General features: G+C 45.0%; 1 protein-coding gene across 2 annotated transcripts in view; it reads left to right on the forward strand.

Annotated features, from left to right (window-relative positions):
• Positions 1 to 15,231, forward strand: part of RPTOR (regulatory associated protein of MTOR complex 1) — a 699,963-nt gene that overhangs the window by 270,435 nt on the left and 414,297 nt on the right. For both annotated transcript variants that reach the window (XM_029599200.1, XM_029599201.1), the window contains exon 5: positions 11,377 to 11,523. In XM_029599200.1, the coding sequence (XP_029455060.1) occupies positions 11,377 to 11,523 (147 nt within the window). The remainder of the gene's footprint in view (positions 1 to 11,376; positions 11,524 to 15,231) is intronic.

Consider the following 15,231-nt stretch of genomic DNA (forward strand, 5'->3'; position numbering starts at 1 on the left):
CAGCTATGTCCTAGACTCTGCCGTGGTTTGCTGCTTGTTCTTTCAAGCGTGACGTGGGTTTTTTCTGCTCATTCGGCCTACCAGTCATACCTTGTCCTTTGGTTGTCAGTGGTCGATTGGCTCTTCTGGAGGGCTCTCGGACCCCAGTTTGGTTTTTTTTCAGGTATCCCTGCTAAGTATGGGGATTTGTGTGTCTCTTTTTTCTTGGATTTTTTTGTAGAACCCAACTCTTCTCCAGCCTGGTGGGTTGGCTGCCTCGCAAGGAAAGGACAGAGGAAGTGCTCCAGCACTGTGGCTTACCACTTTGTCCTGCACAGAGAAGCCTGTAGCTTGATATTCACCCATGAGTGAGGTCTACCATCATGCCTGTCCTAGAAGAAAGCAGAGTTGCTTACCTTAACAGGTGTTCTCCTAGGACAGCAGGATGTTAGTCCTCACAAAACCCTCCTGCCTCCCCCGAGAGTTTGTTTCTCTATGCATTATCTGTATCATGGACTGAAAGACTCTGCCTAGGGGGCAGGGTGATAACTACAGCCGCACATGCTCAGTAGGACATGTTGAAAGCTCTAGAATCTTTGAGATCAAAGTTCCGTGCTGGGCTTCATCCGCTGATGTCACCCATGTGTGAGGACTAACATCCTGCTGTCCTAGGAGAACATCTGTTACAGGTAAGCAACTCTGCTTGCTTCTCCCTCTTTTTATTTTTCGTGGCTTTTGTGTTGTGCCCTCAGCATCTTCAAACTGATTCCATGTTTTTAAGGCCGTGGCTTGAAGGCAGCTGAATGCATAAAGAAGAAATCATGTGACATGTTTTCTTTCTTATCTCCGAGTGACACCATTGCTTCCCTTTCCCCCTTCCCTTCCAGAATTGTCTTCCATTTGTCACTTGATGACTTCTAATTCTGTGATTTACAGATGCACATATATTAGTTGAATTTTTATAGGAATACTGATTGTTTTCAGCAGCAGAGTATTTCATTATGCTCGTGGGTTGATCTGAACGGGACAGGTGCAAGATGAATTAAGAGATTTTGCGATGCAAGTCTGCCTTTGTTGACTTGCAATGCTTTCATCCTCTGCTGCAGCTTTCACCAACGGATTCTAATTGGGTTATTTTTATACCCTGCTCTCCATGAGCTGCTTCCCTTGGGCATCGGTCCCAGGAGTTAATTTCCTTCAGTTCTGATCCTTGGAATGTACCATAAAGCTTCAAAGAGAAAGCAGAGAAAGGGAGTTTGGTGCAGGCATATCAACCCAAAAGGGATCTACAGACTTTTTGTATGAGACGGGATCCTTACAGAGCTTCTCCATTCCCAATTCTTAGTCTTAGTCCATTTTATACCTAATGTTAATGCAGAAGGGACAGTATGAAATATACCAGGCCTTGGAGCTTAATTAATGTTATAAGGCAAGTGCTTATTTGAACAGTTGACCACGTGTTAAAAAAAAAAAAAACCAAACAAAAAAAACCGCTCATTAATACGGAACTGCATTGGTTGCCAGAGTACTTTTATTACTCTGTTTGGTGGTTCTGGCTAAATAAAGAACCATTTTATTCTCTTGCCTGCTTCTCTGTGATATCTAGCATTTGCAAGGTGTTTTCTGTGTACATATGCTTGCCTGCTGTCCGTGGCTTCTGTGTCTCTGGAGAGCAGCTGCTGCAGTGTTATCTCCATTGGCAAATGGCTTGCGTCTGCTTTACAGAGGGTCATTTTCAAAGTCATTTACATGGATAAGACAGTTTTGTGTGCATAACCTGATTTCATACATACTTTTATGCGCACAAAATATAGGTATTTCAGGGGAAGGGGAAGGTTAAGATTTATGCATATACTTTTCATTTTAAAAAATGTTTTCCTTTGCTACTTCAAGATTATATTGACTGAAGATGTATTATGATTTCAATTAGCAATAATCGTGCCTCGGCTAAACCTCATTGGCTGCAGTGCTACTGTGCAAAGTTTTGATTTGTAATACTGTCTTTTGTATGTTTCTTCTTTTTCTTCATAATTCATCTTTCATGGTTTTAATTCATGTATATGATTAAATGTCAATCAATATAAAATAAAATGCATGTAAATTAACTAGCACAAGTTACACCTTGCAAAGAGCAGGCCTAACTTTGTGTGGCCTAATATGTGCGTATCATTTCACATCATTTTCAAAGCAAATTTACCCATGTAAGTTTGCCTTCAAATTTGGCCTAACTTTTGTGTTTTTGAAATGCACAAGTTACTCAGATTGTCATAAAATTACCTTCTTGGCACGTAAGGCAAAAATAGGAAATAAGAACCATAAGGTGAAGAGACAGTTGGAAACATTTAAACTTTGATGAGATACAATGCCAGTTAGATTTAAATGCTGCTCTTAGGTGTGCAATGTATGTAGGTGTATATATAAGAGATGTCTATGTATTTGTAAATATAGCGCTTTAAGGGAATTAAAAAAACACTTTTTACAATAAAAGGCCTCTTTTTGGTGCCTATTGAAAAGCTGAGGATACAGATTCCTTGCCATGTCCTACTGTATGCCAAGCCTTGAAATCGAGTGGCATCTGGATTCAGGTTTCATTCTTTCAGATTATGCAGCACAGGAATTCATCTTAACCCTTACAGCTCAGTTTATTGATAGACATGAAATTCTGTATGGCCGGGGGGGGGGGGGTGTTCCCATAATACCTGGAGAAAATGTTGACACTTGAAGCATCTTCTGTGCATGGATTCCCAACCTTCAGTTCTGTTTGAGTCACTGGTCTGGTCCTGTCCTTTCTATGTTGCCCATGAGGTAGAGGTGTGATTTAATTGTGATTAAGAGTTAAGGGTTCATGGGTTGTATTCTAGGCCTTAAAGTGACTTTATCTGTTCTTAGGCCTCTCATGTTCTCTTTTTGCCATATCATAGTTGGACAGTAATTGTTTATGCCTCTTCCACTCTAGCTCTTCTAGTTGCTCTGCTCTGTGGTAGGGCATGAAAATATTAAAATCAACCTGGAGGTGGTTGCTTATCTAGTTCTGGGTTTCTAAGATTAATAGTTACAAAAATTAGGTATTTTTTTTGCATTTATCTCCTTTTTATTGCTCTTCTCCCGTTGGGGATATCATGCTTGGGCGGCTCTCATTGGCCTGGGGGCTGGTAAAGGTACATACTCAGCAACTCTTGGTGGCCAGTGGGCCACCACAGTAGCGACAGCTGTCTCCCAATCCTCCATAAGCCTGTGTACAACTTCCACAGTGCTCCCAGGCCAGACAGAAAATTTGAGCTAAGTGTTGCAGCTTGAGCCACAGGGCCATTCCCTATCCACATATTTTTTATAGGATTTATTTTTTTTGTCAATTTCATTTACAAAATAGATAAAACCATTATCAAGACCACTTTGCAGACAGTATCAGAAGAATAAAATACATCAAACCAAACAAATAATACTGCAGATGGACATCTAATAAAGGCAAAATGAGGTATAGACAACTTTATCAGGACTTAATCATCCATCAGTGTTGTTGACACCATACCCAAAATCTAAACAGGAATAAACAAACAAATCTTTTCAATTAGTAACCTGGGTTACTAGATGAGGCAAGTCAGTCATGCTTTCCAGTCTGCGGGAAGCAGGATCTATTAGCCAAAAATTGCTCTGCGTCATAAGAGAAGATTTTATCCCTCTATAAATCATATGGCACTTAAGAGTATCTTAGGGGGAAAGAAGTCCCCCTATGAATAACTGCTGTATATTTTGTATGGATTTTGCATATTAAAACATTTTTCCTTATCCTGCTATACCAGTCCAGACTAGTGGGTTCTCCGATTAGCAGATGGAGAGAGGACATATCCTTTTTCAGTATCGACATCACTTGGTATGTAGGCTGGTGCTGTACCAGCAATAGCCAGTATTTCTTTGTCTCCCAGCAGATGGTAGGCATGTGCTGGACTGGTGCAGTAGGATGTCTTAGCTCCCAGGTCCCCAGCCTTCAGGCCCAATCCCTAGTAGATCTTGCTCCCAGGCCAACAGTTTGTGCTGTCTTCCCTAGTGGAGCAGGTTTTCTACTCCTAGAGCAACAATTATTCCCCTAATGGAGCAGGCCTGGATCATAGCTCCTAGGGTTCCTTACAGGACCTGGTTGAACAGGGCCTGGATCGTGACTCCCGGATTCCCTTTTAGGCCTTATTGAACAGTGTCTGGTAGGTAACTCCCATGTTTCATTAGGGCCTGATTGGACAGGACCTGACAGGTGGTCCGACTTGCTCACAACCAATCTGGTAGGATCCAGATCCATTTCTTTTGACAGATCATGGAACCTGTCACTCAAATGAGGCCATCCCTGACTGAGTGGAAAAGGGAGACGCCCTGCTGTGCTTTGACTATGGGGATCTGGCAGGACAACAGAAACATCTGAAACCGTAGGTGAGCCCTGGCACCAGGGAATTAGATCCAGAAAGGCCATCACAGAACCCATGAGCTGGTGATACTCCTACATCCTGGGGAGGGACACCCATAGGATAAGTCTCGCACCTGAGCTAACCATTCACTGACTCTCACCTAATTCAGAAAGCCTCTGTCTACCCTGGTAACGAGCCCTGCAGTGAAACCCAGAGACTGGCAAGGCACTAGACTTCCTGTGCAGCTCACCACTCAATCTGAGGACCTGAGCCCCTTGGATGAGGTTCACGGGCATTCCTTAGCCTTTAAAAGCCAAGTTCTGGTGGGCAGAGCAGTACTTATTGCGGTTTTTAGGACTTTACATTGCAAAGAAAGGTCACGTTTAAATTGAATTTCTTAAAAGGAATAAGTTGGTCCCCAGAGTGTGTGAGTTCAGACTGGAAGCTTTCCTGAACAGAACAGATTATGGGGATTACCCCACGATTAAATCCAATGGCAAATAGCAAGTTTCCAAGACTGACAGAGTCTTCAGCTGCCAGTGGGGGAGGAGGAAGAGTTCAGTGATTTTCTCACAGTCTGATATGCCAGGAACTGGCTTCTTCTTTTTTTTTTTTTGTCTTATCAGCCTAACCCTTGAGGAGTTTGTTAGCTCAGAGAATATTCTTCAGTAGTGACTTTCTGCTGAAGTATCATTACACTTGAGGCTTCTTTTAAATCTCTGGCCATTTCACCTTGGTGGGTAGACATCCTGTCAATGCTGATCTTCCTGCAAAAGGTTTTTGACAGGGGCTGAGCTCTTAATTCCTTGGGGTTCCAAGTTGCACTTATTTCATGGTATATGGAGTTTGGCATTAAGTGTATTTGTTTTCTCCTTAGGGCCCTGGTGCCCCAGTGAAATCTGGATCTGGTTCTTAGAACTCATCTCCTCCTTTTGAGATGCTTACTCATGCATTTTTGAAGGATATTCCTTAAAGATGATATTCCTAGAGGCCTATGCCCTGAGTTATGGACCTTAATTGGCAAGTGATCCCTTCTAGTCTTTCCACAGAGCTGGTCACTTTTAACCAGTGCCATCCTTCTTATCCAGGGTCATTTTTGCATTCAGTTAAATAAGCAGTTTCTCTTAGTGTCTCATAAAGGGGAATGTAATGGTAAGGGTAGTCTCTCCCCTTATTAAAGGCTTTTTGAACCTTTCTCAGTTATTTAAAAGATGGCTAATCCTTTTTGGAAAACTGATAAGACTTTTTTTTAGTGGGACCTTATGGGGAGAGGCAGCTTCAGAATCCTCATTGTCCATGTAAATCAAGCAGATGATCCCCTCGGCCTTTGTTGAAGGGTCAACAGGTTCTGAAGGTGCTTCATGCTTATTCTGTGAGGGCTCAGGCTTCCTCTTGGGCAGAGTTCTACAGCGCCTGCTCCACAGGACACCTGTAAGCCAGCCACGAGGTCTTTACATTCTCTCATAGACTCCATGGATTAGATTTGCTGGCCAAGGGAGATACAGCCTTGGGACAGGCATTCTCAGAGCAGCTCTGTCTTCTTCCCATCCGTGTTGGAATGAGCTTGGGTATGTCCCATGAGGCTGGACTGGTGGAGCAAGATGGCCAGGAAATGTAATTTAGTCTTACCTATTAACTTTCTTTCCTTGAGTCCTGCTATACCAGTCCAGTACCCACCCAGGAAGTCAGGGCCTACACAGTTATCCTTGGCAGTAGACCTTGGGTTTGGCAAAAAAAATAAATTAATTTTGCCTTTGTGTACCTGAGGCTACTGCTTCTGTGCTGTTTCTCTCTCCTCTGGTTCTGCTTGGCATTTGCAGTGTCATATGGGGATATACAGGATATGATCCCTGCTGAGAAGAGTTTGCTTTCTAAGCAGGACAGACAGATAGATAGGAAAGTTACCTCTGTCACACTTGTTTATGAAGGCTGTATTTATTGTTCCTAAAATTAATTGTGTGTTAGGAAAAATTGGTATCTTCTAGGGATGTGAATCGTTTTCCATATCGTCTTAACGATAGAAATCGTGTGGCAGGGCAAGAAAATCGTGTTAGGCACGATTTTTTAGTTAAAAAATCGTTAAAAATCGTTTTTTCCGATTAGTGCGCACTAACTCGAGTTAGTGCGCACTAATGGAGAGTTAGTGCGCACTAACTGAAAATGATACAATTTGACACTTTTCAGGTCAGTTAAGGTCAGTTTAGGAATGAATATGTATTCCTATTGGCTGCCCTCTTATTTATTCATGTTACCAAGCTTCCCACTGACAGTATATGGGGGATGGGAAATGGAAACAGTTGGTAGCTTGACAAAACAAGTAATGTGATCAGTCAATGTGACTAGAACTTGTGCCCTAACCCTGATACCAGGGGTATTGTGATCTTCCTGCACACAGTGCCCTATTCCTGATACCGGGGGTGTTGGGATCTTCTTGCACACATCCCGGTATCAGGGATAGGGCACTGCATGCAGGAAGATCACAACACCCCTGGTATTAGGGATAGGGCACTGCATGCAGGAAGATCACAACACTCCTGGTATTAATAGGGATAGGGCACTGCATGCAGGAAGATCACAACACCCCTGGTATCAGGGATAGGGCACTGTGTGCAGGAAGATCACCCCGGAGGAGTGAGGGTCAGGCAGCTCCCCCCTGTCTGTGAAGCCAGCCTCTCACTAGTAATGCAGGGAGGGAGCTGTCTCAGACTTCACCATCCTCCTCCCCCCCCCCCCCTCACCCACACACCATTCACTAGCTGGGACATGGGGGAAGTCAGGAGTGAGGGTCAGGCAGCTCCCCCCGGTCTGTGAAGCCAGCCTCTCACTAGTAATGCAGGGAAGGAGCTGTCTCAGACTTCACCATCCTCTTCCCCCCCCCCTCACCCACACACCATTCACTAGCTGGGACATGGGGGAAGTCAGGAGTGAGGGTCAGGCAGCTCCCCCCTGTCTGTGAAGCCAGCCTCTCACTAGTAATGCAGGGAGGGAGCTGTCTCAGACTTCACCATCCTCCCCCCCCCCCTCACCCACACACCATTCACTAGCTGGGACATGGGGGAAGTCAGGAGTGAGGGTCAGGCAGCTCCCCCCTGTCTGTGAAGCCAGCCTCTCACTAGTAATGCAGGGAGGGAGCTGTCTCAGACTTCACCATCCTCCCCCCCCCCCTCACCCACACACCATTCACTAGCTGGGACATGGGGGAAGTCAGGAGTGAGGGTCAGGCAGCTCCCCCCTGTCTGTGAAGCCAGCCTCTCACTAGTAATGCAGGGAGGGAGCTGTCTCAGACTTCACCATCCTCCCCCCCCCCCCCTCACCCACACACCATTCACTAGCTGGGACATGGGGGAAGTCAGGAGTGAGGGTCAGGCAGCTCCCCCCTGTCTGTGAAGCCAGCCTCTCACTAGTAATGCAGGGAGGGAGCTGTCTCAGACTTCACCATCCTCCCTCCCCCCCCCTCACCCACACACCATTCACTAGCTGGGACATGGGGGAAGTCAGGAGTGAGGGTCAGGCAGCTCCCCCCTGTCTGTGAAGCCAGCCTCTCACTAGTAATGCAGGGAGGGAGCTGTCTCAGACTTCACCATCCTCCCCCCCCCCTCACCCACACACCATTCACTAGCTGGGACATGGGGGAAGTCAGGAGTGAGGGTCCGGCAGCTCCCCCCTGTCTGTGAAGCCAGCCTCTCACTAGTAATGCAGGGAGGGAGCTGTCTCAGACTTCACCATCCTCCCTCCCCCCCCTCACCCACACACCATTCACTAGCTGGGACATGGGGGAAGTCAGGAGTGAGGGTCAGGCAGCTCCCCCCTGTCTGTGAAGCCAGCCTCTCACTAGTAATGCAGGGAGGGAGCTGTCTCAGACTTCACCATCCTCCCCACCCCCCTCACCCACACACCATTCACTAGCTGGGACATGGGGGAAGTCAGGAGTGAGGGTCAGGCAGCTCCCCCCTGTCTGTGAAGCCAGCCTCTCACTAGTAATGCAGGGAGGGAGCTGTCTCAGACTTCACCATCCTCCCCCCCCCGCCTCACCCACACACCATTCACTAGCTGGGACATGGGGGAAGTCAGGAGTGAGGGTCAGGCAGCTCCCCCCTGTCTGTGAAGCCAGCCTCTCACTAGTAATGCAGGGAGGGAGCTGTCTCAGACTTCACCATCCTCCCCCCCCCCCCCCTCACCCACACACCATTCACTAGCTGGGACATGGGGGAAGTCAGGAGTGAGGGTCAGGCAGCTCCCCCCTGTCTGTGAAGCCAGCCTCTCACTAGTAATGCAGGGAGGGAGCTGTCTCAGACTTCACCATCCTCCCCCCCCCCCTCACCCACACACCATTCACTAGCTGGGACATGGGGGAAGTCAGGAGTGAGGGTCAGGCAGCTCCCCCCTGTCTTTGAAGCCAGCCTCTCACTAGTAATGCAGGGAGGGAGCTGTCTCAGACTGGTATCAGGGTTAGGGCACTGTGTGCAGGAAAATCACTTAAAATCTACACTTACCAACAATCAATTACATATATTTGAACTGTGTACAGTTCCAGCCAGGACCACCTTTCTAAAATGCACAGTGATTGGCAAATTCAACATGCACTAGCATTTCAGGTGCCTGCTAACAAAAATAATAAACAAACAAGTTCTAGTCACGTGAGTGCTGATCATTACATTACTTTTTTTGTCAAGCTTCCAACTGTTTCCATTTCACATCCCCCCAACCATTACCTCAGTGTTAGCCTTGGTAACATCAATAGATAAGAGCACAGCCAGCCAATAGGAATACATATTCATTCCTAAGTGACCTTTACTGACCTGGGAAGTGTGAACACTTTGTTTCATTTTCTGTTGGTGTTCGTTAGTTTCCAGTTCCATTTCCCATCCCCCCAACCATCACCTCAGTGGTAACCTTGGTAACATCAATAGATAAGAGGGCAGCCAGCCAATAGGAACACATATTCATTCCTAACTGACCTTCAGTGACCTGGAAAGTGTTTATTTGTATCATTTTCAGTTAGTGCGCACTAAATCGAGTTAGTGCGCACTAACACGATTTAACGATTTTTAACGATAAATCGTTAGAATTTCTATTGTATCGTGTTCTATAACGATTTAAGACGATATTAACATTATCGGACGATAATTTTAATCGTTGAAAAACGATTCACATCCCTAGTATCTTCCATTGCTTTGAGATAAGTATACTGGCTATTGCTGATGCAGCACCAACCTATATACCAAGTGATGTCACTGGAAAAGTGTGTCCTCTGTTTCCAACTCCATGTAGGCAGAGATAACCTACTAGTCTAGATTGGTGATGCAGGACTCAAGAAAAGGAAAATAACAGGTAAGACTAAATTTTGCTTTTTTTGTTTAAAATACATTTTTAGCATGAAGACTTTTATCTCTGTGAAATGCAGATTCTAAGATTTTTGCATTTTTAAGAGCCCAAACAGACAAAGACTCTGATATTTGAAAGATGCTTATAAATTGGGAAAATAACTGCAGAACCACTCACTTCAGTGCATCTTTATCAACGTGCTCCACTATATAAGAAGCTTTACATACAAGAGACAAAGCTTCGGGTATGTTTCAATCATGCAACTATGTAAAGGCTCTGTAGGGGTAATAGTGTCCAATTTCGGAAAGATAGCAAGTCTCAAATTCCTGTTTCAGATTCTGTTCATACAGAGACAATGTTCACATTGTCAGATAATTCAGATGTTTTGGACTCCAAAGCTTCACCATTTTCTAACAACATTAGGCACCTCAGTTTCCTGTAGCATTAATCTAGCCCTGAAAGACTGGATACTAGATCTGCAGCCTCCTGACCTGCAACTAATGTTATCTTCAGGTGGCGACCGAGCCTTCTAAAGTGTCTCCAGTGAAAGGTCCTTAGTGGGTTGCTTGCTTGCTTCCCTAAACCCCTACTTACCATCATCAACTTCATAAGACTTTCACTCAGCAGGTATTGAGAAGAAAGATCCAGTTTGCCAGTTTGTTTAGTCAGGGATGTATCCTCCTTCCTACTCTCAAGATTTTTACAGATGGAGAACATCCAAACCCAGGAGACTGCTTTCCAAAATCCCTGACTGCGATTGAGAATCACCTGATCCCTCTGTGGGTTCTGCGAGGAATCCCCATTTTGCTTGTCACAGATTAATGCTTTAACTCCAGGTGCCCCAGGGTGAATGCTGTACCTCCAGGCGCCCCAGGGTGAACCAATAGCAGTTGTTGCCAACTGAGAAATCTTAGTTGGGGGTCACGTACCCAGACTTGGGAAGGAGTCTGTGTCCAAGATGTCTGGTCCTTCTGCCATGTCGAGACTAGGGACCACCCTGTCACTGCCTCCGCTGTGGCAAACGCAGCTGTCCATAGATCCAGTAAAAGGAAGAACTGTTGACAGATCTGACAATTTTCTACCCTTTCATTTACCCATTTTATAGCAGTTAAAAAAAAAAAAAAAAATTTCAGGAGAATGGACACTCTAGCATGACCCAGTGGCATCTAAGCTAATACTCAGTCTTTGTTTTAGCTTCACTGCACACTGGGCTTTATAGTATTTTTGAAGTAAATTGTTGTAACTACTAGTAACTTGTTTTTGATTCTTTCTTAGTGATATGTTAGCACAGGGGTTATATTTTGCAAAAGCTGTCTAGACAAAATCAAATTTTGTTTTTAGTTAAATTGCATAAACAACTTTTAATTTATCCACATCTACAGAAGTAATTTTAAATGAAACTTGATATTTCCCTGGTTTCTTCATTGTCAAAAGGGAATTTTCCATTCTGTACTTCTTAGCAACCTTGAAAATAGGGTTTAGTGTGTGTCTTTGGAATTTAATGCGTTTCAGTTGACACTGCTGGAAGACTGAAGCCTTCCTGCCACTAAAAATAGCCTGAAAATGCTCAGTAATTTGTGTTTATTCCCCAGGAAAGGTTCCCAGGAACTTAGAACTTGGTGGCTGTGTTGACGTCCCTGCCCTGTATGTTGTGTTCTCATTCAGTGCTCTCTTGCAGAATTACACACAGTATATTCCACTCTCCATATATGACCTGCAGACGTGGATGGGCAGCCCCTCCATTTTTGTCTATGACTGCTCCAACGCAGGACTCATCGTGAAGTCTTTCAAACAGTTTGCACTACAGAGGGAGCAGGAACTGGAGGTAAGGCTTGCTGCTGCCATCCAGGATTTGTTTCATTAAAAAAAAAATATATATATATGGAGGAGGAGCCTTGATTGTAGTCCCAGTGCCTTTATGCCAACATTGGCCCCCCTTTTGTGCCTCCCCCCCCAAAGCACTCCCAAGTTTAAAAGCTGAAATGGTCTAATGTCCAACCCCCCCCCCCCCCCCCCACCAACCATCTAGCTCAGAGTTTCCCAAACATTTATCCAATTTGACCCATTTTAACATTTGAAAATTCACATGATCCTAGAAAACTGAAAATTAATTAGCAGGGTGTGGTACTCCTCCAATAATCACTCCACTCTCACCCTCCTCTTTCAACCTCCAGTCTTATCTCCCCAACTCATCCCCTCCCTCTCACCCTATTCCCTCCTCACTCCCATCCCCTCTTACATTTCCTCCACAGCCAATCTGTCTCTACTTTATCCTGTCCTCAAAATCTTCCTACCTCTTATCCCTCCCTTCAAATAGCTCCTCCTCCAAACATTCCCCTGGCCAGGGTCAGTGGCAACATTTTCCTTTGGGTCCTGGGCCAAAGGTGAATGACAACTGATGGGAAGAGAGGACAGGCTTGTGGCAGGGGCAACATTTATTTCTTTGGTATTCTCACTGGTAGGGTGAGGAGAGAGGAACAGCAGCCATCTCCGCTGGGCCTTGCACTCAGCCCTTCCCCTCCCATCATGGTTGGTCTCAAGCCCAACCATGATCTGTGCGTGGCAGCAGTATTAGTAATAAAGTTCAGCATGGGGCCTGTGAGGCAATGCGAGGTCACAGGCCTTGCAGTAGGGCTTCCTGTTACCACAGATACTCATGAAAAGGTAGGGCCTCCTTAAGGGCCTGTGAGTGTGTATTGGCTCACAGGCCCCATGCTGACTTCCACTACTAATGCTGCTACTTCTGGCACTGAAGAGCACTGCCATTTGAGGCACTTGTGACCAATTTGGGGTCCCAACCAACAGTTTGGGAAGCCCTGGCCTAGCTTCACACCAGATTTGTTGAGCTAGGTCCAGCCTTTCGGAAGTTATAAGGAGGGGGACGCACACGCGGGGACAGACACCGTAGCGCATGCACACTTGCACAAACACTGCAGTATGCACACACTCACAGAGACACACTTTGGTACAATTTGGTAAGCCTCTCCCCATATCTAGCTGAGGCTAAAATTTTACACGATGACTGAAATAAAAATCTAATTTATTTGAAAGACTGAATCTTGCAAAATGATATTGCTTGTTAACATTTTATGAGTGGAACAACCACCTGTTGCATGTGCACGCACACTGTAAAAATGCTGAGGCTGGTTTTCCATGTAGTTGGTGAGGGATTATGATTCTGATCTCTTTCCATGCAGAGAACAAGAAGATAACATACAAAACCCCATTGCTTTGTAGGTTTATTTTCCTTTCAAGGAAATTCATAATGTGACATATCCCAGACAGATGTATGGAATATTTCAGAAATAGAAGTTCCCAGTTTGGGAACTTCGGTTACTTTTTCCAAATAAGAATAGAGAAAATAAATCAGCTGAACTATCATTCTTTTTTTTTTTTTTTTGGTGGATATTAGGAATGTTTTATTAGTGTGTTGACATTTATATGGTGCCCTAACTTGGGATACCATGTGTAAATTGTAGTAGTGCAGGGTTAATAGGAAATGAATTACGATGTGGCTACGTCAGAGGATAATGAAGACAGAGGTGCAATAGTGATACTTTTTATAGTGATGTGGACACTGGGACCTGGACTGAGACTACCAGTTCATTTCATTTGAGCCAGAAAATGATTTTCCGATGTTCTCTCTTTCAGCTAAGTCAGAACCAGGACTTGGATCTGTATGAGCCTTCATTAGCCCTGCCATTGTAGAGACAGTTCTTGGTCAGGAACCACCAGATTATGGTTCCCTTCAGAACCTAATACATATACATCCAAACGTCTGGCCACTAGGTGCTGCTGTTGTACGATGGCCATGATGCTCTCACTCTCAGGATAGCCAATGCTGCTTTTGCAGCATCCCCAGCCCCTGCAAAGTCAGATCCGGGAATGGAACCTGGAGTCCCCCAAGGCAGCGCCCAGTCCTGCCACTAGTCAAATCAAGCTGAGAATTTTGACATGAAAGACTCAGCTCCCCAGTCCTAATTAGGTCCCATTAATGCCCTGTGCAGGGGCACCATTGCTGTTTTAAGACCTTTTTAATACGATAATTTTAAAATAGTAACAGAAGCTTTGCCCATTTCTTAGCAAGTCTGAAAATTAAGGCCCCAAGCACAAACCAGTTGTATAGCTCTGAATCAGGCTGAACATTATTTACATGACTTAGAATTGTGTATTATGTGACTCCTTGGTTTAATACAAACACTAGAATAACAGTCTGTTCATTTATCCGACAGGGGATTGCTGTAATTATTTCTGTACATGTGTACGTGTTTCTGCATGAAATATATTTGGCTTTGATTCATTCCTTGCTTTAATTTTTGAACATTCTATTCATCTCTAAACCTGCAGCCACAGGAATACTGCAGAGGGAAGTGTGGATGTTGGCTGCCTTCTCTCTTTCTTGCTCTCTGGTTTCCTCTGCTGCTCTCTCGCCAAGCCATGTTCTATAGAGTTCTCTGCCCCATAGGAGTGCTTCCAAACTCATGCTGCTGGGATTTGCAGTTTCTTCATAATTTTCCCCTTTTCTGCTTTGCCTTGCAGCCCTCAACCTCCTTAACTGTCTATCTCATCTCATGGTAAACTGTTTAACCCCCAACCCCCACACCAAGCCTACATGGAGGTCATTTCCATCTTTTTCCTCCCTCACATTGGTCATATCAAGCACAAGGTCTGGCTTTGAACTATCGGGCATATGGCAAGCTGTCTGGAGGTCAGAAGCTTGCCTGTAGCTGAAGGTGAACATCCATCCACTTCACAGCCAGCTGCTCCTGATGTGTCAAGGCCCAAAGAGATCCAAGACTCAGGACTCTTATGCACAACTGTAGTGAACAGCCCCTGGTGTGTAATGTGTGGAGCAGGGTCATACACCCAATACATTGGCAGGAAGAGAAGTACATTGCTGAAATTAGCTGCTTAAGAAGATATCTGCACGGCCCCCTGGCAGTCCCTAATTTGTAGACAAATGTACGTCCTCCTTCTCTTTTACAGGAGTTCAAGTATTTCATACTCCAGCAATGGAAGTGTATTTTGGACAAAATTCAAATGCTGGAGACTGTGTGTGTGTGTGTGATGACTTCCCGATGAGAGCCAGATGAGAGAGAGAATGCTGTGCCATTACTACTTCTGAAGAAAGCTAGATGGAAAGGGCCCAGCTGGAGAGGATGTACAGAAGGGATGCGACTGACTGCAGCTGTTTGTTCTACAGCTGGACTTGCTTCCAACTTTTAGCAGCTACATATGCTGTGATCCTGCTTATGCACATCGCCCATCTGCATGCCCTCTCCAGCACTCCAAGAGCTGGCTGCTCATGCCATCTTGTTTATTTGTTACTGTTTGAAGTCCTCTGGTGTCAGTTGTTGGTATCTGCTGATACTATTAAAACTTCCTGAAATTAATTGTATGTTCTTGTAAACCTTTCAGAATTAGGGTCTGCTCAGCAAGACCAATGTAAAGAAAGTGGAAATTAGTAACCCTGGGGGATGTCTTCCTGACTCCCGTGTAGAGATGTATCTGGCAGATGGGGAAACGTTTTCTC

The sequence above is a fragment of the Rhinatrema bivittatum genome, chromosome 4, assembly GCF_901001135.1.
Source record: "Rhinatrema bivittatum chromosome 4, aRhiBiv1.1, whole genome shotgun sequence".
In the NCBI taxonomy this organism is placed as follows: Eukaryota; Metazoa; Chordata; class Amphibia; order Gymnophiona; family Rhinatrematidae; genus Rhinatrema; species Rhinatrema bivittatum.